The following is a 17,872-nucleotide window of genomic DNA, read 5'->3' on the forward strand; positions in this document are numbered from 1 at the left end:
GTTCAAGAAAGGGAGGGCCAGAACTGGCTTCGGGTCTATCTGATTCCATCTCTGTTGTGCAATAATCGCTCTGGGAAGTGCACCCAGCCTCCTGTTCCCAGCCCCCAGTCCAAGAAAAGGACCTCTCTCCTCTGAATCTATAGCCAGACATTTCTCTCTTGGCCTAGCACTGCTGCCAGCTTCAGCGTGCAATCACCTCTCACCAAGGAGAGCACCTCCCAGGGCAGGGCCAGGATTGACTGGTTTGGGTCCCCAGCACGCAGCAGTATACAGTACACACGCTCTGTGAGGTTTAGACGGAAAGGTAGAGGCAACTTGAGGGGTTTAGGAGCCCGACCCTACCTAACTAATTCCGTCCCAACCACCAATCAGAGGCGGCATCTGTAGCCGAAGCGAAGCCCTGAGGAACGGAAAACACAAATCCCCGCCTGCCCGCGCCAGGCCCGCACGTGCCGGGCCTCCGGGCCCACGTTCCTGCTGCCGGGCTGCACCAACCGCCGCGGGGGAGCGGCTAGGGGCGGGCACAGGGAGCAGCAGGAATAACCAGGCAGCCCCTCGCGAGGAGGACCCCGCGCCGCGGGCGGCGCAACCGTGAGGAGCAGGGGGGTCCCTCCTACAGCCCTCCCGCGCCCGGCCGAGCCCGCCGCTCAGCCACCCCCACGGAGCTGAGGCTGCCGTGGTTGGAACGGCCGGCCCCGCCCCTGCCGCGTCGGCCCCGCCCCCTTATGAGGTTACAAAGTGCCGCGCTCGGAGCCGCGGGCGCAGTGGCCGTGGCCGTGGCCGAGGCTCCGCTTTCCGCCGGTGCTCCGGCCCGTCTGGCGGCCCGCCCCTCCGCACCCCCGGCCGTAGCGGTCCCCGCGCTCCCCTGCTCGGCGCGAAGCCCTGGCCCCGGCCGCCGGGCATGGGCCAGGGGAGCGGGGTCTGGCGGCTTCCCGCGGGGCCCCGACCTGTACAGGCTTCATCATGAAGACCCTCATAGCCGCCTACTCCGGGGTCCTGCGAGGTGAGCATCGGGCCCGGCTGCCCTGAGCGAGGGCTCTGACTGAGAACCCATGCTGCCCCCTGCGGCCTTTGGGAGCTGGACTAAGGGTCTGGGAGATGAACTGTCACAGCCCAGGGTCTGCAGGGCTTTGCCGGCTTCCTCCTTGGGCCATGCAGCTGCGAGAGGGCTTTCAGGAAAGGAGGTGATGTAGGGCTCCAAGGTAGGCAGGAGTGTGTTGGTATAGTGGGAGTTTGTTGCTGGAGGGCAGGCCGCTCTGGGGGCTGAGGTCCCAACCCCTTTCTTTTCTTTTGGGAAGGCTTGCGGCCCCCTCCCCGACCACCACCCCATTCTTCGCCCTTGCTCATCTGGGTCTGAGATGAGGTTAGAATAATGGTCTGATCCAGGCCACTTGGCATGGTAGTCATGTGGGCGCATTCTCCACCTTAGCACTCATCAATTTGGGGGACTTCTGTTACATCACTTCTTTTTTTCCAGCCTGTGAGATAGGATGTTACCTGAGAACTCTCCAGCCCCCAGCACTGCTCCTGGCCCCTGGCAGTTCCCTCCATCCCTCCTCACCTGGTGGATCAAGCTGTGGGGCACTGGATGGGGCAGGCCACTAGACCAGGAACATGCCTGGCTGGGACAGCAGTGCCCACACTGTCCTTTGCCCCCTCAGCCAGGCTTGGGAGCCCACTCAGCAGCGACTGTGAGCCTGGAATGCTTAGAAGATAGGACAAGAGGACCCTGGGTGCCCTTCAGTGTGGTCTGTGCTGCTGTTCCACCACGTGGAATTGAGGTCCCCTCTGAATCAGGGGCAGAGTTGAGCTCAAACTCCACAGCTTTTCCTGCTCAAGGAAGAGCATCCCTTCCATGTCGCGCACCTCTCACCTATACTTGGAGAAACTGAGGTGGGAGGAGGCATGACCTGCCCAAGGTTTCCCTAACAGGGCCTTGGCCAGGGGATTAAATACAAATCCAGGAGACTCTGGGACATCCTCACAGCTGCCCTGGTCTGTCTTGCTTGAGTCTTCCCTCCCTCCACCTAAAGTCTTAATTCAGCTTGCTGAACCTCTCCTACTTAGGATTTTTCTTTAGTAACTAACAATAGCTTACTCTAACCCCTTCATTATAAAAACAAAACATACAAATCATTGGATTTCAAAAAATTGGAAAAACAGGAAGGAAATGAAAAGCTCCTGGTTAACTGACTATCCAAAGATAGCTTCCTAATAGCATTTTAGTATATTTCATTATAATTTTATTTATACACATCGTTTAGGTAAGATTGAGGCCATGATGTGGATATCTTTCTAAATCCTGTTTTCTCCCTCTTGATGTTAAATCTAGAGTATTTCCTTCTGTTACTCCAAATCACTTACAATATTCTCGGGGCTGCTGGGTAACCACCCTGAGCTATACCACAGTTTAACTGTGTCCTAGGCATTGGCCCTTTTCTCTCTGTGGCTGTTGGTGTGATTATCTGCCCCTCTTGGTCTGAGTGCCACTCACTGCCCTTGGAGAGGTACCTAGCTGCTGTTGCCATCTTGGGCACATGCAGCCTGAGCTGTCCCGTGCACCTGGCCCGATAGCCTCTGACAGTCTCTGCTCTCACTTAAAAATGCTTGTCCATTCACTGTGCTATTTAATGCCCATAACGGGGAAGGAAGGACCCTACCCATGCTCATGTTTTAAAAGTGCTTTTGTCTCCTAGCAATGAGATGGGGATGCTCTCTCTGGTGGGTGGACCTTCCTGGAGATGCCCTTCCCTCATCTCTGCTATCCACAGAGGTGAGTTGTATCTTCCAGGAGCAGGTGACCCTGACTTCCTCGTTTTTGACCTAGAATTTGTTATTCAGGAGGACTTCCAGTGAGTGATTTTGACCAAGTCACTTACTGTCCTTTCAGGAGCATGTCTCCATGTTTTAATCAGGTCTTGAAAACATTTTTTTTTTAAAAAACTGGCTGCAGACAATTCCATCATGGACTGTAGCAAGAGCTGGCATGAAATGCAAACCAATCATTTTAGCTGTCTAGGATTCTCTTTGGTGAAAGACTGGGTGGGGAAGGGAGGGAGCTGAAGCAAATCTTGTGTTATCTGGCATCTCCATTAGACCTGCTTTCTACATCCTTGGTCTTTGAAGACACTCCCCAGTGGCCTGCTTTTTACCAATAAAGTCTCATTGTTGGGAGGTGATGAACACTTTGTCAGTGGTGATATTTAAGGGGAGACCATGGCTTCTGTGAAGGGAAGACCTGTGATGGGTGAGATTGAAATAGATAGATACCTTGGTGTCTGGTTTCCTGGGCAAAAAAAAAAAAAAAAATCCAGCTGTGGGGGTGGGTGTGCGCTGCATGTGTGCTGGGAGTTTGTGCGGGAGACAGGAGTCTCTGTTGGTATTTTCTAATATCTGAAGGATTTACCTGTGCCAGGGGTGGAAGAGGCAGTTATTCATATTTGCATCTTTACCTTTGCCCCTGGATTTAAGGCCGTTCTGATCAGAGCCCTCTGATGCCTGCCTGAATACCCAGGGTTCACCACAGGACCCAGCATGAAATGGGGGCAGCTTCAGTAAAATTCTGAACTGATATGTTTTGCACGACCCCCCAAAAGCAAGGCCAGGAACAGGGCTGGAATTTCGGGAGGCGAGGGGTGCAGATTTGATATAATGGAGCAGTGCTTTCTGATAGCCACTGCAGCAGGTTTGGTGTGGGTGGGGTGGAGCTCCCCATCACTGGGAGTGTGCAAACAGGAGCTTAGCAGGAGGTGAGACTAAGAGGCTGGGTTGTTGGAGGGTTAACACCTAACTCTCAATTGTAGGATGAGGACATGGTTTTCATATTCCCCTTCCCCCAATTCTATATAGCTTTCCCCCCCCACACCACTTCCCCAAATGCACAAATGCCACTTTGGGGTTATCTGTGCTACTGAGGGCTCTTCTGAGCTGGGAAAGGAGGGCCAAGAGTAGTATTTTATTAGCAGACTTGGTGACTCAGTGGCCACTGTGGCAATCCTGCCCCACCCCCATCCTCCCACCCGTGAGTTCTGCAGCAGGTACTTGAGTCATAAAATCACAGCTCTCTGGCAGTGCTGGGTCAGGGGCAGCTCTCACATTACAGATGGAACACTGAGGGCCCCGGAGAGAAGAGACTAGGCCAGGGTTACCAAAGCCAGGGTTAGAACCCAGATCCACCTCCCAGTCACTGGCTGCCTTAAACTAAGAGAGAAGTGTGGTGAAGCCGTGAAGGGCCGAGTGCAGGGTTCTGGCCACTGCAGGTGCTCATTTCCTGACTGAGTGAAGGTTTTTCTGGGACCATGATGGGGCTGGCAGATCACCCCTTCTCGTGCATTTTCAAGATGTCCCAACTTGCCTTGATGAGTAGATGTACCATGAACCCTGGAACTCTGAGGCCAGGGGAACAGCCAGTTGCCTTCATTGTATTCCAAACCTTCCAAACTCCTCCTTGTGGCTGTGGAGCCCCCGTGAGCAGCCCTCACTCCTCTGCTTCCATGCCCTGCTCTAGAACGGCTGGGGTCTTCCCGTTCCCCCAGGATTCCCGTCAGTTCAGTCCTACCTCAGGGCCGTTGCGTTGGCTGTCTTTCAAGCATTCAGTCTCCTCTCGGAGGCCTTTTCTGACCATACCATCTGGAGAACGGTCCCGTCCCATTGTATTTTTTATAGCCCTTCTCATTAGCTAAGTTCTCAGGTGTACTTTTCTGTTTGGGTGATGGTCTGCCCCGGAAGAATGTCAGCCCCTTGGGAACAGGACCTTTGTCTGTCTCTCTCAGTGTTTGTCCCAGCACTGAGCACAGTGCCTGGAGTATAGTAGGTGCTCAGTAAATATTTGTTGAATGAATGAATCATTAATGGGACTTCAGCCCTCCCAAGCACTGCTCCTTCCTCTTGGCAAGAAGCCCTGCTTTTTGCTTCAGTGCGAGTCCTCAGTGCTTCCTCAGGCCTCCTCTGTGCCCGCCTGTGCTAGGTGCTGGGCCTGCAGCTATTCCCTGCTCTGGAGGCTCCAGGGCTGATCGCTGGGGGCAGGGGGTGCTCACCACAGTCCCCCTTGCTGCTTCCAGGGCTTAGGAGCCAGAGAGTGAGGATTTCAGCCCTGGCTCCCCTCAGGGACCTGGCTGGGTGTCTCTCTTCTCCTCTGAGGATCTCATTCCCCCTCAGTGGAAGATAGGATCAGAAACTCTAAGACTAAGGATGCAAGGGTTTAGGTTAACACAAATAAAAAGTGCTTTGTAAACTAACTTGTGACTCGCCTGTTAGTCCTTGTCACTCATTTTATGTGACACAACAGTCGCCAACACTGTGACGAGCGGCAGACTGCCTGGGGCATCCAGGAAGGCTTCTTACAGTGGGGACTCGGGCGTAGGCCCTTCAGTTTATTGGTGGATCACCTGTGTGTGTCAGACTCTGCCACGCACATGTCAATCCCTGGTCCCTACCTTTGAGGAAATGAGACTAGGGGGATGACAGCACACAGTGATCCACGCAGTGACGGGGGAGGAAGCATGGGAAACTGAGGAGGCCTGGAAGTGAGGGTTTGGCAGCTAAATCATCCTGGCGTCAGGGAAGGCTTCCTGGAAGAGGTGACAGTCATCTGGATATTTAAAAATGAGCCAGTGTTATTGGTTCAGTGTTACTGGTTCAGAGACTCTCAAGAACCTTCAGGTAGAGGGACCAGCATAAATAGAGGCGTGAGATTTGGGTGGGTGGGAAAGTCTGATGGCAGGACCTCTGGGCTACTAACCTGAGCTGAGGTCCCAGTGTGCTGAGAGATAAGGGAGACCGAAGATGCTGTATCCGGGCAGGGGCTGGCTTGCCTATGCACTTTGCACAGGTTGTTGGTGGAGATTTGAGAGCTGGGAAAGGAGCCTGGTGCAGGCAGTTTCTTGGCCTGTACCACTTCTGGAACCTCCTGGGTGTGGAGCTGCTGCTGGCAGTTTTGAGGGCTTGGGGCTAGGAGTCTCAGTCTCCTCATCTGTAAAATGAACAAATGCGTGATGACAATATCTGCCCAGGTTATGGTACAGACCCAAGGAAGCTGAAGCCACACACCCTTTGGGCAAATTGACAGAAGTGAGGAATGTGAATTCACTTTACTATTAGAGCAGATCTAGAGGCCAGAAGGCTCACTCTGCATCTGCTTCCTATGTGACCTTGGGCATGACGCTCCCTCTTAGGGCCTCAGCCTCGTCTGTACAGTAAGGAGGGCTGCATAAGGCAGCTCGCCTGGGTTCATTCCAGCTCTGCTGCAGAAATGTGATTTTGATCATGCCCCTGACTGCTATGGGATCCAGGGGCCAACCTCCTCCTCATTCATGTCCTCAACTTGTCCTTGTGAAAATGGGCTCCTGTCCTACTTGGGGCCCAGGTACATGCCTGAGAAAACCTAGCTCCTCACACTTGCTCATGTACCGTGATAAGGGCCTATTTTGAGGACTCCTTGGTGGAGACATACCCGAAAGCTAGTAGTGTTGCCATGGCAACCCCTCCCACTTCAGTAGCTATTCTTTTAATGTGTCAGAAGATGGGGGTAGCGAAAGCAGAGCTTTGGGGTCCTCAGCAGTCACCTCCAGGGTCCCAGTCGCAGTTTCAGAGTCTCAGGAACATGGCGTTCTAAGAGCCCCACTTCCTTGACCTCACCTCCCAGGACCCTACCCTACTGCATGAAAACCAAAATTGAAAATCCAGGCCTCTGGAGCAGCTCAAGGAGGGGCTTGTAGTTTGTTTAGGGGGATCTTCTGTGGATAATAATTCATTAGTCAATCTAAGTTGTCAAGACCTCAGATTTCAACTAATCTAACCCAAACCTCTAATGAATGCCATTGGAAAAAAGACCCAGAAAGGAGAGGAGAAGGAGGCCCAAAGTCCCAGTATATCTGTAGATACTTAGGATGTCTGGCTTCCTGCCAGGATGCTCTGTGGGGGGCCCTGAGGACCAACTGAGGAATCCTCTGAGTTCTGCAGGGTGCTGATGGGCAAGCCAGGAGCTTCCCAGCAAGCATACCAACCACAGCAGTGTGTATCGGCTTCCCATTTGGGTCAGATGTCCCAGTGGGCCCTGCTTTAAGGACACTTAATTTTCTTTAAGATTACCTGATTAAACACCTAACCCTTAAAGGGGAGATTATTAGTCTTTCCAGAGAAGAAATCACCAGCTTATTGGGATCAGGTGAACAGCTGGTGAGTTGCTGCAGAGCCCTTACACCGTCTGAAGTTGGTGGAGGGCATGGGAGGAGTGGGCAGCAATCTTCCCTGCTGTCAGGGTGGAGCCTGGTCAGTCATCTGTGTTCTTGGGACTCCTCGGCCTGGCATTTCCAGCCCTCCGTGGCTCCCCCTGCACATTCTCGACTAGCCTCACCCATTCACATGGCCTGGTTGAACTACTTGCAGTTAATTCCTTAACCTTGTGCCCTTTCTCCCTTCCAGTCCTTTGCCAGTGCTGTCTGCTGGACTCCAGGACCTGGGTTCCTGGCCCTGGGCCTCCCTTCTGTCAGCCTGGCAAGCTTACTCATCCTCTGCCTCTCACCTGATGCAGCCCTGAGAGCATCCTCCGGGCCAGCTGGGCACCTCTCGTGGACTCCTCAGCCATGACCTACCCTCTGTGCCTGATTGTTCACAGCCCTGTCTCCCCCAGCCATAGCTGAAGTGGGCAGCCCCAGGGCAGAGCTCTGCCTCCCACAGAAGCCCAAGAAACAGAGGAGAGGTACGGGCTAGCAGTTCCTATCCTAGGGCAACACCTAGCCTGGCCTGTAAAGGCTACTTGGAAAGTACTTGCTGAATGAATGTTAACGTTCGGCCTCTACCCTTCTCTGCCTCCCTCTAGAATCTTGCATTTTCGCCCCTAGCCTTGAAGATGTAGCATTTATTTGGCACTTGGCCTGGCTTCCTGGACCTCAAGGGGTCTCCTGGGAGTCAGAATGTCCATCTCCCTGCCTCGATGCAGCCTCATGCCCGGCCCTTTGCAGAAGCTTGGGGCAACTTCCTCACTGTCCACTTGGAGGCTGCTGGACCAGGGCAGAGCTTTGGTCTGGCTGGGCCCACGTGTGGCATCCTTGAAGCTGGGGGATGTGAGCAGGATGACGTCCCCACTCAGGAGCCCCTGGCAGCTGTCCACATCTCTGCAAACTCGCTGGCAGCTTTCTAGCTCTCTAACAGACATGCCACATGCTGTTTGTCTCTTTTCCATAGGTTGTTTGGATTCCTCCCAACAACGGCTACATCCCAGCGAAGGAGGACGCTGAGTCTTAGATGGGGAAATGACCTTCAGGGTCTCACCGTAAATGATAGAGCCAGGGTTTGAATCCTAAGTGTACTGACGCCAGCGCCTCTGCTCCAAGACAGGACAGGGGTTATTACACCCATATGTCAGGCGAGGAAACCCAGGCTTACTTGGTAATTATCCCGCATACACACAGGTCTTGACTTTTATGACGCTTCTGTCTATTGTTTGATTCTCACAAGAATCTAGCGAGGTGGGTATTAGCCCCACTGGACAGATGAGGAAACTGAGACTTGCATAGGAAGTGACTCACCAGGGCTACACTCCTGCAAGTTGGAGGCCAGGTTCTCTGGACGCCCATCTTCCTTAGCTTCTCTAAGCTGGCGAGCCGCTTCCCAGGAAGCCAGGAGCAAAGGAGAGTAGGGACGCAGTGTGGGCCGCCCGGAGGCCTGACCTGGGAATGTCACGTGTGCCCCTACTTTCACGTGGAGGGAAGTCAGCCTTGCTCAGGGCTTCCTCTCCTCAGGGCTGAGGACCCTCTTGTCTCCCCCTCTAGCTGATTGCCCCAAATTTTGTGTCCTCATGGCTTTCCTCACTGCCTGACGTTACACCCTACCTTTGCGTGTAGGTGCTTTGTCTCTCCCTCAGCAGAATCTAAGCCCCTAACAGGAGATACTCGACCTGCTGCGTCCACTGCTCTTTCCCCAGGGGCTGACAACAGTATCGGGCACCTCAAAAGTGCTCCAGGCTCATCCCTCCCCACCCACCTCCTCCAGGAGGCCGCTTTTGGCCGCTTGAGCCCTGACCGCATTGCCTGTCTTGGGTTCATGTGAACCCCCGTTCCTGGCTTGTTGAGCATTCTGGCCTCTGGCCTGCCTCACTGTAACTCCCCCTGAGTCTGTTCTGGCTGGCGCCCCCACCCCAGCACCCACTTTCCTCCTCTTTGCCTCCCAGATCTCGTCTTCTGGGCCCTGCTGACACCTCGCCGCCTCCTTGGAGCCACCCCTGCCGCTGCCCCCACTCTGCTCCCTCCCCTCTTAACACATAACCTCATGGTCACACGCGTCTTGAAACATTGCAGTCGCTGATCAGTCCCCTCCTGCTCTGGTCAGTGGTAGACGCCGTGATGAGAGCTAATCACCCAACAGGTGTCAGTCACGCAACAGTTGCCAAATGGACGTTACATGCGTTTTTTTTTAATCTTCCCAACCACCCTGAGAGAGATTCTTATCCTCTATGTCTTTTGTCTTGTTTGGCTGTGCCGGGTGTTCACTGTGGCATGTGAGCTTTCTCTAATTGTGGCATGCGGGCTTAGTTGCCCTGTGGCAGGTGGAATCTTAGTTCCCTGACCTATGCCCTCTCATTGGAAGGCAGATTCTTAGCCGCTGGACTGCCAGGGAAGTCCCCTTATCCTCACTTTAGAGATGAGAAACTAAAGCTGAGAGAAGCTAAGTGACTTGCCCTAAGTCACAGAGCCATGCAAGGGCAGGGCTGGCCCAACACCCTTTCTCAGATTATGGAAACTGGGGCTCAGACCCTGCCCTCTCAGACCAGTATGAGAGGAAACCCTGGTTTCATCAGTCCTGGGTGCGGCCTGGTCAGTTTGCTATCAGATCTTGGGCAAAGAAGCGTTCCACACCCGACCTGGGCTGGGGACCAGAGGTATTTGGCTTCTACTGCTATGCGCAGCTTCAGCTTAGCTCCTGTAGCAGCTTCTCAACCTGTGGGAGCATGTGGGTGGGGGTTCACATTCCTTGCATAGCCAGTCTGCAGGAGAATGGCCCCGTGAAACTTGGGACATAGTTGAGGCAGAGAGGCAGCCCTCCCTTCCCCGGGGTGTATTCCTGAGATCGGGATGTGGACTGGCTGGTGTAGTGAGGACCAGCCCTCAGGAGCTTGGCATCATGGAAATGGCGAGGCTCTCAAAGCTCGAATGCCTGCCTTGAGTCGTGACTGACTCCTCTAGACCATGACCTCAAAACAAATGGTTTAACGTCTTTTGGCCTCACTTTGCCTCAGTTTCCATCTCTGTGAAATGAGGCTGCCCCTCCCTGCCTGTCTACCTTCCCAGAGAATGCTGTGGGACAGGGAAGCCCTATATAGACATGGGGGCAGGGGGCTCTTCTCTGGGGGTAAGAGAGCTGGGCTTCTCTGGGCTTCTCTCTCTCATCTCTGCTCCCTCTGCCTTTCCAAATCCAGGAACAAAGGAGCTATATAAAATAAATGGTGAAATCAGTGGTGCCCTGGAGCAGCTGTTTGGATTGGTTACTGAAAACTTCTCTTCATAGAACAGGTCAAGTTACTCTATTGCCATCTCATCTTCCTTCGTGAGAAAAACATCTGTAAGAAGTGGGTTCTGTTCTCATCATAGCAAGGTTAGGGGGGGACTCATGCTCAGAGGAGGAGAGAAAGGCTCACTCCCCCACCCATTGCTCCATCTCTGGGGTCCTCAGTGGTAAGCCTGGAGGCCTTCCTGTCTGGCAGCTCAGTTGCAGCTTGAGCATCCTGGCCTTCAGCTGCCTCTGGGACTTACAGGTTTGTTCATTCATGCAGTAAACCCCTATGAGTTCCTTCTCTTGTCAGTCTGACTGGGCACAGTGCTCTGGGCACATGAATGAATCAAGTTCCCTCCTTGGAACTTAAGAGATGCTGCCTGAGGAGGATGGCCGAGGAAGTAGATAACTGGCTTCAATGGACTGGTGCTGAGACAGCGTGCAGAGTTCAGTGTGCTGGCAGAGGCTGGGGAGGGGTAGCAAGGGAGCAGGGTGGAGCTGAGATTTGGCCAAATGTTGAGGCTCCCTGCCAGCCCCACCTAGGACTGTGGGACAGTTGGGCTGGGTATGAAGGTAGTGGCAGTGTTGGCATCTGATTGCAGCACTGGCATCCACACCAGCCACCACTGAGGCAGAAGAGATGCTGACAGCTGAGTGGTGAGGGCTGGACCTGGGAGTGCCCAGCTGAAGCCTTGCTTCTATCTGCAAAGCAACTGTACCAGGGCTGTTGCAAGGTGGTGAGCATCTAGGTGGTGTCTTCAGGAGGGTGGGCACCGGGGTCCAAGCAGTCAAAGAGAGCATAGAAGTCATCCTCCCCACCACCATTTTATATATGGGGAAACCAAAACCCAGAGAGGTGAAGCGACTTGGCCAAGAAGACACAGGAATCAGTGATACAACTGGGACCGGAACCCCCAGGCCTGCCACCACTTAACTTACTACACAAGATGCGTGCCCCTCATCTGCCCCTCTGGAGGAAAATAAGCCATGCATTTTCTCCTGTCCCCTCCCAGCCTTCCCCCACTTTCTTTTGGGGAGAAGAGAGAAGGAACTTGGGGAGACCAGCACAGGAACAGAATGCTAGAAGTTAGTCTTGAATTGAGTCCAACTTGGCCACCCTCTGGTCAAGTGACCTTGACTATATCACTTCCTCAAGCCTTTCCCACCAGCAAAATGGCAATGATGATGCCAAACTCACAGGGCTGGTGAGAAACCAGAGTTCCTGAGGAAGCACATGGGAGGCTCCGAAGCTGCCGGTCACCCAGCCCTGCAGAGAGCCGAGGTGGAGGATGGGGGCCTGAGGAATAGCCAGAGCAGAGATCTGCTCTTCCTTTTGCTCGGCAAACCTTGCTGAGTGTTGAGTCTCGGCCAGACTCTGAGAGGTCCCTGGGTGAATCAGACTCAGCCCCTTTGGGCAGCTCCTGATGTGATGAGAGTGGGCTTGTAATCAGCAGCTGGTACAAGGTGAGGGGCTGTGGGAGCCTAAAAGGAGGATTCCCTTCCTCTCTTATTTCTCTCTTTTGCTGGCCTCTCCCACCTTCATCTGCTGACAGGTTCTCTCCAAGATCAGTGGGGGCTGGTGAGATTGCCCCAGACAGTTCCACAGTTGCATGGGCCTTACAGTCAATAATCCCAAAGAAGGAAAGCCCACCTCTCTGAAGGCTTACCTATTTGGGTTTTGAAGGACAAGCTGCTTTATCTCATTGTCAGGGCGTCATCAGGTAGACAAGGCAAGCAGCAGCTTTCTAGGCAAGGGAGCAATGACTGGATACTCCTTAAATCCATAGGAGCTTCCACTGGGCCTATGGTTCAGCATCATGGACAGACCAGCTCCTGGGGTTGGGCTCTGTGGTCAGCCAGTCGGGATGGTCTGGCCAAGAGGCAGCTTAGTGGTCTCGGGCCCGAGGGACACAGACAGGCTGTGGCCTCCCCGCTCCCCAGGCAGCCCCACACTGTGCCGTCCAAGGAACACTGGTCCCTCCTCAGTGGACTTTGCATTTCCTACTTGGTTGCAGAGCGGGCTACGGGCAGTAGTTGGAATGGGGCAGGGAGGATAGACTGAGGAGGCTGGAACAAGCCTGGCTCTGGGGCTATGGGAACCCTTCAGGCCTCTTTTCTGTGTGGATAATCCACTGAACAGGACGTTCTGCATTTCCTGCACCCTGACTTTCTATCTAATTGCAAGAGACCTGCAATAGCAGATGGATTTGGATTAGGAAACAAGAATTTTTCAGTTGTTTCAGTGGGGGATATGTCACCAACATGGACTTACTGTGTGCACCCCACCCCCAAAGCAGGAGAGCTCCATGTTGTGAGTGCAGTTGGTTGGCCCTGACCCAACAGCAGAGGCTAGACAGCGAGTCCTTTCCTCAAGCACTCTTCACGGTCCTGTTCACAGTAGGAAGTGGTCAAATGAGATTATGTCTGATGCCCTTCCTTCCATCACCCTTTTTCTCCAGCCCAGTAGACAGTGGAGGCCCCCACCTCCTCCTTGCATACTCCCCACCCCAAACTTACCCTACCTGAGACTTTGGACTGAGCAGATCTCAGTTCAGTAAATCTAGGCTGGGGCCCTGCATTTCTGAACAGCTCTCAGGGTGGACTCTGAGTAGGGAGGTGCTGGAGAACATTCTATCCTCTCTGCAGCCAAGGTGCCTTGCCTGCTCCAGACCAAGGCCAGGGTCTCAGCTGCCATGACCCCTGCTTGCCTTCACTCCACACAGCTAGGAGGGAGAGCCAGCAGCTAGGGGTCCCTTGGACAGGGGGTTCAGGCCTGTGCTTGGCCTCATTTCCCTCCCTCCTGTACTCACCCAGGACTCTCCTCACTTCTGAGCACAGACCACCCTTGGACTTGCAGTGTCCCATGGGTAGAGCCCTTTGTATTTGGCATCTGCTGTCCTCTGAATCCAGGTCCCAACCCTGGCTGGGTAGCCCTGGACAACTCAGTGCTCCTCTCCTTAGCATCCCCAGATGGATTAGACCAGAGGACCCGAGAGGGCTCTCAGGCTCCAGGAGGGGGTGTTGAGAAAGGGTGGAGGTGGAAAGGGCTGTGATGCTGGATATATATGTTGAGAGCAGAGGAACGTCATGTGCCTCTGGAGTTCCTGTGTGGACCAGCCTCTTCATCTGCTTTGGTGAGTTCACTCACCACCACCTCCACCCCGGCTATGGCTGCTCCTGAGTACCCAGTATGTGCCGTGTCTTGGGTGTGACAGTACGCTGTTGAGGTCGTGCCTGCATAGTGAGTGGAACCAGGGTTTGCACTGGGATCTGACTCTTCTGCCATACCCCTGGCTTCCCCCTCTCTCTGGTCCATGAGACCAGGGGAGGGCAACAGGACTGAGGAGTCTGCCTTGAGTCCTGCTGGTTATCTCTGTGCTTCCTAAAAGTCAGAGTGATAGTTAGCTTTCAGCAGATGAGTGCCATGTCCCTTTCTAAACCCCACTGTGACTTTGTTGCTCTGCAGATTTTAAAGAAATACAAAGGCTTGCATGTAAACCCCTAAACCCCTCTCCCTCCCACTTCTGCTGTAGGCCAGGGTGAAAGGTCATGAGAGCCTCCAGGACAAGATTGTGGCTCAGTGAGGGGCCTTGCAGAGTGGGTCGTGTGAAGGAATTTGACCAGCACAGTCAGTGAAGATGTGTTGAGCAAAGGGCATGCAGTTGGGGCTCAGCACGTGTGGGGTTTGAAGGGGCACAGTCCTCTGGCCCAGCTTCCGGGAGAGGGGCTGTGTCAGGAACCTCGCCCATGCTCCTCCCGAGCGCTGCCTCTCCTCTATAGTCACTAGGCTTTCTGTTCCCTCTGCCCATCAGCCACTGGAATCTAGGGCGTCGTCCTGGGGGTACAGCCACAGAACCAATTAACTGAGCACATCTTGTCTGAACTTATAGCCTTGGTAGCAAACATAATTGCAGCTCTCAGTGTCCCAGGCTGCCCAAAACTCAGTGGCCGCTGGATCCTCTAGGGAAGCAGAGGTTCCTGCCCAGTTCCTCTCTCAGCCCTGGGCTTTGGGCACTGAGGTGAAGCTCAGAGTGTGAATTCCCCTGAAGGTGGTATTGATGGTGTTGGGCTAGGGCAAGAGGGCTCAGCTCCCTGGGAGAGGGTATTAGTCCTGGAGATAAAGGGGTGGGGGTGGGTCAGGGATTGGGGGTGCTCAAAGTACACTTGGAGGAAAAAAAAACATTACAAACTGGATGTTGGCCCTCTGTCCCTGGCCTCATAGACCCAGATAGCAAAGGTTAAATATTTGTACTAGATCCAGATAAAGGAAAAGATAGGGGTTTGACTGGGGTAGAGGTGAGGAATGAGAATTGGAAACTATGGCAAGCCTCCCTGTCGCCTCTTTGGATACCCTATTTGGTCTCCAAAATAACCCTTTGTTGGGGGGACATCATTCCCACTGGGTATATATAGAAACTGGGGCAGAGGCAAGTGCAGCATGTGAGCAGCCCAGAATTACAAAACTGTGGTGTGACAGGGCCGGGATGTGAGCCCAGGTCGGTGTGATTCTTTGGCCTGTGCCCCTCTCATGTCTAGGAAGGTGTCTGTGGGGAGGTGGGCTGGTGTGGGGTACTCTGCAGCTGCAGGGAAGGGCGGACAAGCTGACGTCTATCTTCTGTCTGTCGCAGGCACTGGCTCCAGCATCCTCTCCGCCCTCCAGGACCTGTTTTCCGTCACTTGGCTCAATAGGTCCAAGGTAGAGAAGCAGCTTCAAGTCATCTCGGTGCTACAGTGGGTCCTGTCTTTCCTCGTGCTGGGTAAGCTGGGGCTCAGAGGGTGAGGGCAGGCGGGGATGTTAGAGAGCTGAGGGGTCCTTTTTGGTCTCCTATCAAGTGCTGTACCCCAGGCAGGCTTGGGGACTCAGTAAGATTCAGTGGGAGGTGGTAGTACGGTTCCCATTTCACAGATAGAAAGCCCAAGTCTCAGAGAAGGTGAGTAACTTGTCCAAAGTCACACAGATTTGAGTCCAGGTCTACAGAACCCGCCCCCACCCCCACCCCCGCCGAAGCATGTGCTGTTCCCAAATGCCACCTTGCCTCCCAACAGACATTTTCCTACAGGCACGTTGCATTGTCTTAGGCTGGTCTGGCCCTGGGATTAGTCCCAACTCAACTAAACATAAGCTCTGTGACTTTACACAGGTTCCTTGAACCCCTTAAAAATCAGTTTACTCACTTTGGATATGAGGAAAAGGCTGCCACACAGGCCACACAGGGCCTGGGCTGGTGGGGGTTGTCCCCAGCCTATGGGAGCTCCTATTGAGACATACCCTCCAAGCCCCCCCCCCCCCCCCCCGACCCCAGCCTCACCCACCCTCTGTTGAATACCGCCCCTAGCTACTTCCGCACCCGCTCAAAGCTCCTCCTTTCTTCTATTGACACTGCCCACATTAGTGCTTGAGTTGTTTCTTCTGCAGGTCCGGATTGGTGCCCCTGTCCCCTGGGTTGCCATCCAGACCAGGGTCAGGGCACCGGGGGTTGTCCAGGAGGAGGGAGGACCCCTGCCTAAGCCAGGCCCTGCTCCCCCAGCAGTCACTTCTCTTCCCCAGGGCCAGGTGTCCCTTCCCCAACATGTCAGGGCAGACACACCTGCTGCTGAGCTTCACAGAGTACATTCCAATGCCTGAATGAGTCCCTCTGGTTGGCCCGCTCTTCAGGGTAGTTCAGGCCTATGGGGATTATCAGGAGTTACCATGTCAGTGCTGAGCCGTCCTCCCAGGAGGCTTGGGAGCCTCTGAGACCACATTTCCAGGGCAGCAGCTGCCCCTCCCTCCCTTGGCAGGGCAGAATGATGGAATGGGGGTGCTAGTTATTGAGCCCCTTCAGTAGATGTGAGCTCAATCCCTGGGTCAGTAAGATCCCTTGGAGAAGGAAATAGCAACCCACTCCAGTATTCTTGCCTGAAAAATCCCATGGACAGAGGAGACTGGTGGGCTACAGTCTAAGGGGTTGCAAAGAGTCAGACATGACTGAGCGTGTGCACATTCACACACACATGTGTGCATGCACTCACATACACACACACAGTGGACTAGGTTTCCCACTTCATAGGTGAGAAAATGGAGACTCATAGAGGCTCAGTGACACTCAGAGATGGTGAAGCTCATTAAGTGGCAGAATTAAAAATTAAACAGGAGCCTGGAGTGCTCACCAGGGAGCCCGAAATCAGCGTGCCTGGTCTGAAATGGCCAGTCTTCACTTTAAGGCCCAAGAGTGGGCATTGAGGGGCTATGAGTCCCTAAGACTAGATAGAAAATTACGTGTGAGAGTATATTCACATTTTTCTGGATGAAGGGCAGTTGCTGTCCTCAGATTTTTACAGAGGCATATGGACCACTATCTTCTGGAGTCTGCTCAAATTCATGTCCACTGAGCCGCTGACGCTCTCTCACCCCCTGCTGCCCTCTTCTTTTTGCCTTCAGTCTTTCCCAGCATCAGGACTTTTCCAATGAGTCAGCTCTTTGAATCAGGTGGCCTAAAAGTGTTGGAGCTTCAGCATCAGTCCTTCCAATGACTATTCAGAGCTGATTTCCTTTAGGATTGACTGGTTTGATCTCCTTGCAGTCCAAGAGACCCTCAAGAGAGTTTTCTCCAGCACTACAATTCAGAAGCATCAGTTCTTCGACATTCAGCCTTTTTTATGGTCCAAGTCTCCCATCTGTATGAGACTACTGGAAAAACCATAGGTTAGAAAAATCTGAGCAAACTCCAAGAGATAGTGGAGGACAGAAGAACCTGGTGTGCTACAGTCCATAGGGTCACAGAGTCAGACCCGACTTAGTGACTGAACAACAACGGGCCTTAACAAGATAAAGGAACAGTGGTCTAGGGAACAGAGCAGATTAAACTGGCTCCCTCAGGGCTCAAACTTCCAACTTGGCCTGCCTGGCCAATTTTTAGAATCCTGGAGTAGAGAGCATCTCTCTGTTTTCAGATAAGAATCAGGCACCCAGTGAGGGCAGAGCCTTGTCCAGAATCACATAAGAAGGAAGTGACACCCTCTCCAGCATATATTGCTTGTAGACTTTTGCATAGCAGCCATTCTGACTGGCAAGACCACATGGACTCCAGCCTCCAGGCCCCAGTCTGCTGTGCCAGCTCCCAGAAGCCACCACTGTCCTATTGTCTTAGTGGGTCAGAGCTTAGCTGATGAGATGCTGAGCAGCTTGTAGAACCCCAGACTCCTGTAGCATGCGGCAGGGGCTGCCCCGAGCTGTAGGTTAATAATTGATCAAGTCTAACCACAGCCCAGAAACTGGCTCAGCATCTTCCCGAAACCCTTGTGTAGGTGGGAGCCAAGCCTGCATGGACGGGCAGGTCTGCCGAGCTGCTGCTAATTATTGCCCTGAGCAGCCCCAGCCACTCCCTCCCACTGCCACCCACAT

The 17,872-nt window shown here is 53.7% G+C and overlaps 1 protein-coding gene across 3 annotated transcripts in view; it reads left to right on the forward strand.

Annotated features, from left to right (window-relative positions):
* The first annotated feature begins 781 nt into the window (after positions 1–781).
* Positions 782–17,872, forward strand: part of DGAT2 (diacylglycerol O-acyltransferase 2) — a 33,037-nt gene continuing 15,946 nt past the window's right edge. The window contains exons 1-3 of one of the 3 annotated variants that reach the window (XM_052652494.1): positions 782–1,003; positions 10,415–10,508; positions 15,117–15,245. In XM_052652494.1, coding sequence (XP_052508454.1) covers positions 10,439–10,508; positions 15,117–15,245 — 199 coding nt within the window. In that variant the 5' untranslated portion in view covers positions 782–1,003; positions 10,415–10,438. Of the gene's footprint in view, positions 1,004–10,414; positions 10,558–15,116; positions 15,246–17,872 lie in introns of those variants that run through there. The other 2 variants (XM_052652495.1, XM_052652496.1) reach the window with 2 other exon arrangements.

Source organism: Budorcas taxicolor, chromosome 15, assembly GCF_023091745.1.
Source record: "Budorcas taxicolor isolate Tak-1 chromosome 15, Takin1.1, whole genome shotgun sequence".
NCBI classification, from domain to species: domain Eukaryota; kingdom Metazoa; phylum Chordata; class Mammalia; order Artiodactyla; family Bovidae; genus Budorcas; species Budorcas taxicolor.